Source organism: Trichoplusia ni, chromosome 11 (assembly GCF_003590095.1).
Source record: "Trichoplusia ni isolate ovarian cell line Hi5 chromosome 11, tn1, whole genome shotgun sequence".
Classification (NCBI taxonomy): Eukaryota; Metazoa; Arthropoda; class Insecta; order Lepidoptera; family Noctuidae; genus Trichoplusia; species Trichoplusia ni.
Window position 1 is genome coordinate 12,697,166 of NC_039488.1, and position 12,586 is coordinate 12,709,751.

A 12,586-nucleotide genomic window follows, 5' to 3' on the forward strand; every position below is an offset into this window, starting at 1 on the left:
ATATCGGAATGTACGAACAGTTTAATTAAATACAGAATAATATTAGAATTTTCGTAAAACTAAATCTCAAGTCTTACTAAATATCATAAAACTAAATGTGATAAAGAAAGTTAAATGAGAAAGTAGAAACAAAGTTTGATAACACAAAGTACCAGGGCCCTGCACAAGCAAAGCGTCCTTAATCGTTCGAAACTTTTGCTTTATAAAAATACGAATCGAAAATATCTCGACTGTAGCACGTCTTCTTATGGTAAGCTATGATTATTCTATTATTTCTTATACTATAAAACTTTACTATGTTTACTACGTTAAAATATCAGAGAATTCAGAAAAAGGGAATATTTAGGTTTTTATTTTCTATATTTAAGTGGTGCACAACCTTATTTCTTCATGAACGCTAGGTAAGTATGGCGTTAGCATTAACGAGGATCTAAAACAAAATATCACTATCTAAAGAACTAATAGTAGATGTAGGTAGTCGATGGAAAGTCATAATCATAGAAACCCGCACTTATTGGAATAGGAACTAGGGGAGGAGGAATACCAACTAAACGATAGACTTGCTAAAGAAGTACCAAGAAACGAACGCTTGGCGAAAACGGTCGAAATGGTTCATAAGATCCGATCTAATCTAGAGGAGTCACCAAGATCGAAGTCCGTCTTCGATGATATCTAAGGCTTCATCTGCATAGACTAAAAGAATTAAAACTATTTAGGCTGGAATGAAACCTATTGTAAACTTTCGACCGAAACTAACTGCGTAATTACTTTTATTTCTCTTAAATACGATAAAATCTCAAAATACTCACAGCTCGTCGGGTTTATTGTATTATACGCTAAGTGCATCTACTTTATAAGAACAGTGGCTTTTTAATAATTTGAATTTGTACTTAACCTACATATTTTCAACTCCATTGCTGAAATCATTCGTAGAATAGAATTCAAGTTTTGACTCGATTTAAATTTTCAAGCAAATAATCGAACCGAAATGTTCACATTAAAATTCATGATCAAATCTTTTGCAATTGACGTCAATCACAAAAGTCAATTGTTACATCCATTTGTAAAGAGATTTTTATGAATTTTTCATAATTCTTCGTCAAATTTTGTAGATTTTTTTTCAGCCAATTCGTTTGATGATCTAGGTTTAATTACTTTACATCCAATTTAGAGTTTTCAAAAATATGATTCCAATAAATGTTCTAAACAAATATCTCAAAAATACGTTATGAAAATATAATACAAATACGATAAAATTTATACTAAATATAACCCTGTCTATGACCTGAAGAGTTTAAAATAAAGAATAAATCGAAATCTAAACTCTGAACAAGTCATTTCTAAGGAAACATAATTACATCCTAGTCACACGCGTTGCAATCATCCGTATAGGTTTAATCGCAGAACTAACTGCAAAGATACACATGGTAGATACGGAACCACCGATACTTACTGGATCATAGTAATCCATTGATTGTATCAATAAATTGTAACCGTGATGATTTTATTCAGAAAAGTAATCTAACAAAAATACTAAGGTACATTTTCCGCATTCATCTAAAAACATGATTACGAAAAGAAGAAACATTTGAAATAGACAAGGCCTGAGTCAGTTCACAACTCCGATAAGAAACCTGTTTCGTGAAATTAGCTTATTTATATCAGACAGTAAGTATGATAATGTGAAAGGCAGTTTGTGTTTACGCGACTAAAATTACTCGATGTAAAAAAATCACAACTTTCAAATTGAAAAAAAATCTAAGATTGAAATTAAAAGGAAAGTCGAACCTCTATGTGAGGATAAGATTCAAATGAATAAAGTTTTGGAAATGGATAATGTCCGTTTAGTTACTGCCGTTGTCAGATTTTAAACAGAAGCTCAAGAAGTAGGTCGTCGTCCACGTTCATTGGTGATTCAGGAGCAAGGTAATCAACGATCCTAGAAAATTAAAGGCATTAGAAACTTTTTTTTTGATAGTAACTATCGTGAGAATGATTCATTATTAAATGATGTAACAGTTTACTCTACCACAGATTAGTCGGGCTACCCCGATAAATAGGCGTGGGTAAACTTTGATGAGATAAATTAAATAGACACACTCGATGAATTAACATAACCCGGGAAATAAGTAAAATTGAGTGAATGCGGATGCGGGTTTGACGAAAAAATTGTGTAAAAGACGATATAAAAATAGAGGTAATAGATATGACGAGTACTATAATAGATAAATGGGATAAAAATACAATTAGTACTGCATTTTGAAGAGTGAAAAAAAGGTAGATTAATTTTGACATAGAATACGGAATTAAAACAGATTAAGGTTGGTCCCATTTCAATGGGAATTTGTGAGGTAGCTTACCTATTGGGCGTGGGTGGTGTATTGGTGATGCGCTGCAATGAGTTTAGGCGGGCATCCGGCGATCGCCGGGCCCCCCTCCCGCTTTCGGCTCGTGCGTTCTGCAACCTGCCGCAAAACAGGCAATTGTGAACTCTAATGTAGCCACCATATTCTTAGCACTACCATCCAATGTCGGGCATCATTTTGTTGCTGTTTGCTGACAAATTGCATTTTAATACTATGAACTAAGTTCTCTTAGAACTACGTAACTATTTCGATTTAAAACTAATATCAAAATTTTGCTACCATAACTTACGTTTGTCGTAAATTCCTCCCATGTACTGCAGCGTGAAAATATTAGGAGCATTTAATAAAAACTGAGTTATTCAGAAAGTATATAAAAGTATTGCTTCGAAGACGAGAGATAAGATAGCAGAGCCAAAAATTAAAATCCAAATTATAACCATCCATAAGAAATATCAAAGTAAACGAGGGTAAAGTTTCACAAAGGTCATGAACTAAATCTTACAAAACTTCATAAAATTTTAAGTCTAGAACAACTTTTCGACGTAAAAACTTAGACCCTAAATTTGTAAAGGTAGAATAAATAAGCTCAACCAAAAACCTCTCTTAATTTAATTTAACAACAAGTCTAAAAGTTTAAGAAAATCATGCTCTAAAGATTCTCTTATCGAAGGCAAGAAACTTGGGTTCAGTTGATTTATCTATCCGCCGCAGATACTGAAGTTTCACGAAAAGCTCAAATGTTTCATTCATAAAGTAGCGAACTGATTCTGGCTTAGATTACTTGAGGATCGGGTATAAGTGAGTGCAAAATTAATTTACCGAAGCCAACGAATGGAGCTCTTTCTTGGAAATATTCGATTAAAATCGTTTTGTGTTTGCTAAATTAAAATGTAAACGAATTAATTGGTTTCCATGAAAACCTATTGAAATACTTCCCAAATGAATATGAGCCGAATTAATTTGTGAAACGTTACTGCAAAAATGAAAAATAGGTACATGTTAGAGTACCGTTTAATTAACTATTTGATTGCCATTGACAGCCTCCATATAACCCTGGCCCTAACGGGAAATGTAAATGTTCCATTTAAAATTGAAAGCTTTCAAATTCCCGATATCCAAAATATATGTTACAGCGAAGAAGGGTCGTTTGAGCGAACAACTTTTGGGCACAAAACTTCTGGACGGTTTTATAGAAAAGTTAAAGATTTACACAGAATTGGTTTTGGCTGAATGATATTTATGTACGTCGATGTTGTTATTCACGATGTCAAAAGCAGGAAATTAAAAAAAAAGTTTGTCGCAGAGTACGGGGACGTATCGGCTTTGCAAGTATTTTTAACCAAACACGAGATTTTGAATTATATTTAAAATACAATAGGTGTATATTGTGTTTCATAACAGAAACTTTGATAAATTATCACACGAACACTTTTTCTTTATTGTTCCCGCTAGGGAAGTTGATTACCAAGATAATTACTTCCCAAGAAATGTCAACACAAGCAACTATACGACACAACACAAAGATTTAACAACTTGGCGTTAACCACAAACACCAATCTAATCCGACGCAAACTGATCCAAATGGAACCAGTTTACAAGAACCAAATTAACTCGAAGCCGAAAATCCCCAAAGACCTCTAAAATAACAAGACAACCGTAATGAAGTTACGATTCACGGGGAAACCCACAAAAAGGGAACATTATGTTCAAATAATAGACTGACATTAGAGACAAGTGAATGTCGTAAATTGGGGAGATCCGGGCTTTTTATGCGTTCTTTCCCCTTGTTTAGCTGAAGAACAACAATAAGATAACAAGATTAACAATCAAGGGAATAACATAATTGAGGACGGCATTTAGGGGAAAGTGGAATACTAATGTTGCTGTTTAACTTATGTAACATAGTGTTAGTGGGCCCAAAGAGATTCATTAGTTGGATATTATAATGCACAGGGTAAAATTACTCTGTTTTAGAGTTGCTTCTACGCTTTCTACTTACGTAAATATTTTTGTTTTTCTATAGTAACATTTAGTCAATTTAAACGAAAATCGGCAATTTAAGACGACATATTATTTTAAAAGTCTTCTGTTAACCTTTAATTTGGATCAAAGGGTAAATTAAAATCATCAAAACATTATCAAGCATCGATAAACTCAGATCCACCAACACAATTTTCCAGAAAAAAAAAACGGTTTAATCCATTTAAAACAAACAATAAACTTCAAGGATTCGCTGAATTTAATACAGGAATAAGTAATAGAATACAAATCATATTTTTACATCCCCATTCAAAGGTTCGATCCCTTTGCTGTATAATGGAGGCGCGGTATTAGTTCCGGGTAAACAATTCAGGGCTCCCACCGGATACAACCGAATGAATCCAGTAGATAATATTTATGCTCCTGCTTCGTATATATTGTGTGACTTGAAGCGTCTTGCGTTTGATTTATGAACGGTTTTTGATATTTGTACTAAACTTGTTTTATTGAGGTCGTTTTCGTTCTTGTAGATTTTGTCATATTTCTCGGTTTGTGGTTTTTGAGTTGGATAGTTTTCTTGGTAGGAATATAATATTAGTATAAAAAATATTTATTCGAGTCACGAGTTGTTACTAACTCATTTATTTTTTGTATCTCACTGGTAGGTAGATGCGAAATCTGGAGAATACCGCAAAAAATAAAGCTGGCCAGACACATTATAGAGCACAGTTTAATTATGCAGGCAAAGCAGAACATGATAGGCATGTAAAACTGGTCAATTTTACCAAATACATGCAGCTTGCCTAATCAAGGGTGAACAGGTAAAACAGTGTTTGGCTTTCTTTACAGATTTTAGAACTTGCTTTTTTGTGTCAGTATTAAGTATTTCAGTAGGAAGTACAAGTTTTGCTTGAAGTTATCATTACTTACTTGATCTTAGACTGCCTCATGAATTGTTGGATCTTCCTTGCTGCTTGGTTTTGACGCCTTTGTGAGTATGTCCTCCTAAATTCACAAACGTTAAAATTTGAAATGTTGGATTACAATAATGGGCTTAAAATGAAGCCACGTAATAATTGTATATTTGACAAATAATCATCCTGATGAGGGTGATATTCATTTATCATCGTCCTAGCCTTTTCCCAATTATATTTGGGTGGCCTAGTACTAAATATATATTAAGTTAGAGTAGTTCTGTGATTACTTTGAAGTAAATATTTACAATAAATTAACACATCTGAGTTCACATTAAAATATAATAAAAACAGGATTTTCTGATCCCTAATATTTACTTACACAAATTTCAGTTCTGTTTCAGAAAACTACCTTGGTGACTCGAAAAAGAATAACAGTTTTATCTACTAATAGTTTATTGAAGTCTTACTTGATAGGTGTAGTAGCCATCCTGCGCGCGCGCATCGCACGGTATCCGCGCTGTATCACTGTAGCCGCCGCGTGCATTTGTTTCAAATACGCGAACTGTACAGAACACGATGGTATAAAAATAGTTTAATATATGAATGTAGAAAAACATGGCGCTCAAATGGTATAAAATGATTTCATACTTTTACAATTCTTATTCTTACTTTTCATCCTGTAATTTGTAGCAAAGGATGTTTTTTTTCTATGGCCATGTTTTAATTATATAACCAAAGTATAACATTTTATTTAAATGTCAAGTACAATAACTTATTTACATGTCAGCAAGAGGCCACAACTGATTTCAAAAGTAGTTTTAATAAAATTTTATACATAGGTACCTACTTGGAGTAAGTAATATTCTGTGCCTAATAACGAATATATAGTTCTAACCATCCCAATGGTGTAGATGACAACTGTTAGTATCTACATTGATGTGTATTGATATATTGGTTTGTATGTATGGATGCTTGTTACTTTTTTTGAGGTGTTTGGCTACTGACGCAGCTCGATCAATTTGGCATGAAGTTAGCTTACACTTTTGATCGACAAATATAACATTTTCGCCTAGACTATCAGACTATCTGACTATCTATCTACCTGTTTGTATCTCCTGTAGCAGTTCTGTATGGTGATGGCGGCGGCCGCTGCTCGCCGCTGCAGCTGCCGGCCGCGGTACTGCCGGTACGCCTTCTGAATCGTTATGGCGGCAGAGTACAATTCCCTTTGCTCGCGGTCTGTGGATAAATACACGTGTGAGTATAATGGTGTCAAATAATAACTTTACCTACATTGAATAAACATAGTGCTTAAAAATGTATTGCTTTGTACCAAATCTTCTTTGAAAACAATCTAACATATTTTTATCAACTGGTTTCATTTCTTCGTTATCCACGCCTGTGTTTAAGATTGCGTCTGTTATAAGAGTTATAATAACGTAATGCTATCTTTATCAAAAAACTGACACGGATAAAGAGGGCATGATATAAGAGGCGTTCCTGAATGTACTTTGCAAAGTTTTAAGCAATCTTACTTCTTGATAGTTCACGTGACTATATGAAATAGCCTCCTGTTGCTTACCGTTAAGCGTGAGGTTAGAGAAGTGCGTGGTGGCGTGCAGGAACTCGGTGAGCGTGGCGGGCGGCGCGGCCGGGCCCGGCGCCGGCGGCGGGGACAGCGCCGCCGAGCCCGGGGACACCGAGCCGGACGACGGGGTCGACGCGCCACAGTACCTAAGAAACAAACCACGTTAATTGAAATCGATACATCAATAAGTTATGCATACGTATGTCGTCAAGATGACGTTCTTTAGGTGTGCAGGTATGTAAACTGCGTACGTGATGCTATGGGTTTCCACGTGCATTAAACGCGGCCAACGTCACCCGGTTTAGTCAGTAAGCGTCTGATACTACTAGTTCCCTGCCCCGAGGGTGCGAAAAGAAAAATATTTGTAATAAATATTTTTTTTTTCATAGGTGCGGTGATAAGCCTTTCATCCGAGTGATAGGCAGTACCTGTAAGTGTTGTCGCTGAACTCGAAGCTGAAGTCGCTGTTGAAAGTGGTGGTCTCGTCCAGGAGCGGCACCATGAGCACGTCCTCGCCGCCGCTGCCGCCCTCCAGCCCGCAGCCCGACAGCAGGGATGAGCTCTCGTTCTGAACAAACCATATTTTTATAAAAGCGTGTCTCTCCCAAAAACCAATTGACATCTTAAATCCTTATTTTTTAATATAATTAAAATTTGTACAAAAGAAACATGACATATTAACTATACTTTAATATAATATATGACACATCAAATTAAAAAACGCGAAAAAAAAATTAAATTTTCATGAAAATACTGATGAAATATTTCAATGCAGGGGGGTTCGAAATCATCAGAGACCACGGAATCGGTATGACGTCCCTGCCACCCTGTATATGTACATTTAGAAAATATCTTCATTTAAAATAACAATATAATTCGTACCTTTATCCTGTCGGGCATAGCAGCAATGATTTGCTCCGCCAACGTGAACACCCGGTCATCCTGCTCCCCTGAAAAGATTTTGTGAAGTGAATCCTCATAACGTAAGTACTACTGGTCACATACATATTAGCAGCCAGGCTAACCATCTTCAAAAAACACTTATCATTATCTTAGAATTGTGAATTATTGTTTTTGAAAAATTTGGTAAAATGTCGTCTGAAGATAAGTTTCAACAAATCATGACAATCATTTCGAGTATTAAAGGTGTGTCTAATTTGAAGAAATAATACTCCATATTGCATTACAACCGTGTTTTTTTATGTCTATGGAGTTTGAAACTTTCAATTTAGCAATTTTTCTTCACAGGCTTTAAATATACTGACTTTTTTTCAGAGATATTAGATGAAAAAGATGGGTAAAATGCACGTTATACCAAATTTTAATACAAAATTTCAATTTGTCATGATTTGTACTGGCAAGGTTACTTTAGCACATAAACCACGTGTAATTCGAAGGATAGAGGTACAATAGTACTAAACAGCCAGAAGGTTGACATAATCTACACACATAATAGCTCACACCAAAGACACGTGTCAAGTAGATAAATGATAATATTAATGAAACTGAAAAACCTATCGATATAAAAATAATTAAAGAACTAAATGTTGGTTTAATGTCCTCTAAAGAAAACACAACAGTTGTCAAAGATAAACTGGAAACAAAACACTTCGTCAATACTCAAATTAAAGAAAATATGACTTATATTTATTTAATGTATTTAATTTTTAGAAATTCATTTCGGAGACGTAAGTTATGTTAAAAAAAATAAAGGAAAAGAAAAGAGTTTTATTGATAAAGGAAAGTCTTAAAAAGTAAATGTTGTAAGTGATGAAAATGAAGACATACAAAATATTTTAAATAAAGTGTGATGAGAAAACAGTGCTCGATGCCATTGCCATTTACTTACCAAATACAATGGCAATAGTCAATCGTCTACACATAAAAAGCATCTAAATACTCATGCAAGCTTATAGCGTCCATGCAGTGTAAAAATTGTCACGTTTTTTTGAAACAAGTGTACTGACTGAACAACGTAGTCTGTGTACTGAAGTTGGAAGTAGAAGCCAATAGATTTGGTTGTGATACAGTGATAGTGGATAGACCAATACGAACCACTGAAAGCGACATCGAAGGACAACATCAAGTAACTAAACCGAACTTTATGTAACAGGTGATAAAACACTTTTTACAAAAAATAATCTCAGTAAGAATTTAGGATTCTTAAAGTATGTATAAAATTAGGTTTAGTTAAGGATACTACAGACATCAAACACTCAAGGGTAACTCCGCTCATATTGGAACATAAAGTACAGAAGAAACTACAAGTGGTCTACCGACATACAGTGAACAAGGGCTACAGACTGGCGACAAAGAGGGAGACAAAGATATACAGATAACGTTTGTTAGAAGAAGAGGGAGGCAATGCAACTACTACATACACAACATCGATAGATAGGACGAGCGGAGGAATCGATGCTGCGACTTGAAATGGTATAGAACGTTTACGGATAGTAAAAATTCGCCAATGAGAAGACGGAAAATATTTTGGAAAATATTTGAAGAATCAGAATTTAAAGCCAATTGGAAACGATCGTTCTGCCGTTTTGGTAATTATGAAATCGTCGGTTAATCATTCGTACACTAAATTATTAAGTTTTGTTTTTAATTCAATGTTACGAATTTTATTTATAACCGAAGTTATCATACCAATATTTAATATATTTAATTAAAATAACGGATCACGTTTCGAATTTGGAAAATTGATAATTTAGGTAAGTGAGTAATATTGAGGACTTGTTGTTTGGCACCGGAGTCTATACCGTTTCTGACGCTGCACTGACCTGTGCGGGGCGGCGGGCTGCGGGCGGCGGGCGGGGACAGGGCCTCCACGTCTATGAGCGGGCTGGCCGCGCGCCGCGGCGCCGTCTCGCCTGCGGAACCACCGCGCTCAACATACCGCTAAGCCGCTACGGAGCCTTACCGGTCAAACGTGAGCCTACTGATGTCTTGTTGTTCAAATGACTTATATGAACGAAATCAAATGTTTTGAAAATGGACGTGCTTCCTAAAGTTATGCTTATCTCGTTATCTGAAAAGAAGGAAGGGAAGCTACGAACTATGTGTTTAAATCAGCTTCTTTTACTAAGGATTTCGGTATTTTGATTTCAGTATCAGGTCAATTTATTCACCTGGTAACAATCTAAAATTCTTACTTGGTTTAATCTGCGTAAATAAAAAGTAAATCCTAAGCTTTTTACATAAATAAATTATAAAAATACTAGAGTGCTTTAAAAAATAAATAACTGTCACAATATGGATAGAACTCACACGTTTGACCAGTTACATCGCAGAACGAGCCATCACCATGTTACAAACATAGACCGATACCCAAAACCGTGGTTAGGACCTTCAAATGTCATCAGCTGCCGTGCCGATATAAAATAACCAGCAAATGAAAAACGAATCGACTATGAATGAGGCGAAGTGGTTCAAAGACTTACAGAGAGCCAGGTCCATACGTCTGCCGATCTTAGAGTCTCCGAGACTGTCTTCAGAGTTATCCGAGTCTAATGGCAACGACATGCTTCGTTCCCATCTGAAAATGTTAGGTTAGTTGCAAATCACTCCGAAGCATATACATTAACGTTTGCAGACATTTGTCTGATGCACAAACGTGGCCATAAATCCAAATGACGAACTGTCACACTTCAGGTAATTTTTAGTTGAAAATTCTCACCTAGCTGATGAACCACTTTCGGACTTAGTATCGATAGCTGAACTGGATCTAAATGCATCAGCCATGTTGATTCCAGAGTCTATTGATGGTCTCTTAACTAGGTTGCTCTCCAAACTGCCCGCTCGGCTCTTTTGGGATAAACTGAAATGAAAAACAAATTGATCAGTAACTAAGAATTATTTCCGATTTCTTTTAGGTTAAATGATGTTACTTTAAAATTGAAGTATATACGAGGAGTGAATTTCTATTGCATAGGTCTCCACTGAAGTTTTTTCTACAGGGCCTACAGCAACAATTAATTTAGTATGACTTGAATCATCCAGAACTGAAGGTATTGTTGCTATATTTAATATTTAAATGTAACCTATTTTGTATCCAACTGCTGATCAAAGATACTACTTTACTTTGTCGATATCTCCCCTACTGCCTTTTCCCTTTTCGTTTTCCCTATTTCATTTGACATTCAAACTATTGTTAAGTGTTTACCAGTGTGGCCTCAGGAAGACCCCGTCCTTCTGCGGCGGGTGTATCCTGTCGAGCAGCGCGGCGAGGCGCAGATGGCCGGCGCGGCGCGCGGCGGCGGCGGCGGGGCGCGCGCCCGCCTCGCGCCGCGTGCCCGCGCTCCAGCGCGCCAGCACCACCGCCGTCTCCACGTGGCCCGCCGCACTCGCTACCATCTGGAAAAGTCATTTTCGAATGCAACACTATGTTTTACCGTAAGCCGGTAAAACCATAGGACTCTCAAATCAAAAATCATAGAATGAAAGCCGACCACGCATCGATGTTTTTTCGCATTAATTTGTGTATTACTAAGTCATTATAACTTGCTGAACTATGTAAGTAGATCGTGAAAATACCAGCACACCTGACATATTTTTAGGGGTTGTTTATAACCTTGTCAGTTTACCTTAAGCAATTTAGCTTACAAAAAGAAGGAAGAAGAAGACTAGTAGAATCCTATGTAATGTTTTAGATAGCAAAGTAACGGTGACATTTAGGATATGTAAACGTACCTTGAAAATAGACTAATCAATCGTTAAACGTACAACTGTGTGACAAATGTGCTAGATCTCATTACTCCAAATTAAATTCTAATTGTCCTGAATGTCATGCCCAGAATTTGACTTGGCAAAAACTGATTAAATGGATCTTCTTTTTCATTATGAATTAACGAGACTGATATTATTAAAGAAAAACTTACCAACGGCGTGCAATTATCACTGTCCCTCGCACCCAAATTGACCTCCTTCTCCAACGCCAGGCTGGTGTCATCTTGCCGCCACCTCAGCAACACTGTGGTCAACTTCGTATAACCCAGAGCAGCTGCCAAGTGTAAGATCGTAGACCCATCCTCATTGGGTTCCGTAGTAAACCCCTCAGCATTACCCGTAGACCGAGCGCTCAGCGTGTGGCAGAAGTCAACAAGACGCTCTTCAAATTTTGGGTTCGAGTATAGTTGGACATCTTCAATCTGAAATGATTTTGATTTTTTTGTATAATAATACTTGACACTGAAGAGTTATTAAGTGTTTTTTTTTTATTCCAATAATAAATTTTAAATTGATAATAAAAAAAGTATTGATATTGTGTAAAAAAATGAATTATAAGTAATTAGAAAAAGGAAAGACGAGACTATGAATAAAAATATTTAAGTAAGCACGATTCTATTGCTTTTTGTAAACTTTTAATTGGTTATGTGAAGTCCTTAAAAGTAAATTAGATGGCTTTCAATGTTTATGTTTCTATTAGTTATTGTTTGTATGTACAGTGTTGTAAGCAACTACGTGTAATAATAAAATGAAAGCTACACCTACTTTTACTACCTGACTCTTATCATCAATCGGTTCGATCTTCATTTGCAGGCGACCTTGCAGCCGCTGCAAGCGCTGCAGTAGAGAGAACCTTCTGATGTCTAACGATGGCAGCGGGGCCGAGGCAGGTGATGATGGAGCGGGCGCTGGACCTGCTTTATACTCAAACACCACTGTGTCTGAGACGACGCGGCCACCGCGAGCCACCTGCAGCGCTGCTAGACCTGCTTCGTGAGCTGGAATAA

At 36.3% G+C, this 12,586-nt stretch overlaps 1 protein-coding gene across 2 annotated transcripts in view; it reads right to left on the reverse strand.

Moving 5' to 3' along the window:
- Positions 1–1,851: 1,851 nt before the first annotated feature.
- Positions 1,852–12,586, reverse strand: part of LOC113498830 (calmodulin-binding transcription activator 2) — a 200,407-nt gene continuing 189,672 nt past the window's right edge. For both annotated transcript variants that reach the window (XM_026878972.1, XM_026878971.1), the window contains 13 exons: positions 12,354–12,577; positions 11,732–12,001; positions 11,017–11,207; positions 10,531–10,671; positions 10,295–10,389; positions 7,734–7,801; positions 7,280–7,419; positions 6,846–6,997; positions 6,366–6,502; positions 5,731–5,825; positions 5,277–5,351; positions 2,361–2,465; positions 1,852–1,939 (listed from right to left, as the gene is read on the reverse strand). In XM_026878972.1, the coding sequence (XP_026734773.1) occupies positions 1,861–1,939; positions 2,361–2,465; positions 5,277–5,351; positions 5,731–5,825; positions 6,366–6,502; positions 6,846–6,997; positions 7,280–7,419; positions 7,734–7,801; positions 10,295–10,389; positions 10,531–10,671; positions 11,017–11,207; positions 11,732–12,001; positions 12,354–12,577 (1,772 nt within the window). In that variant the 3' untranslated portion in view covers positions 1,852–1,860. The remainder of the gene's footprint in view (positions 1,940–2,360; positions 2,466–5,276; positions 5,352–5,730; positions 5,826–6,365; positions 6,503–6,845; positions 6,998–7,279; positions 7,420–7,733; positions 7,802–10,294; positions 10,390–10,530; positions 10,672–11,016; positions 11,208–11,731; positions 12,002–12,353; positions 12,578–12,586) is intronic.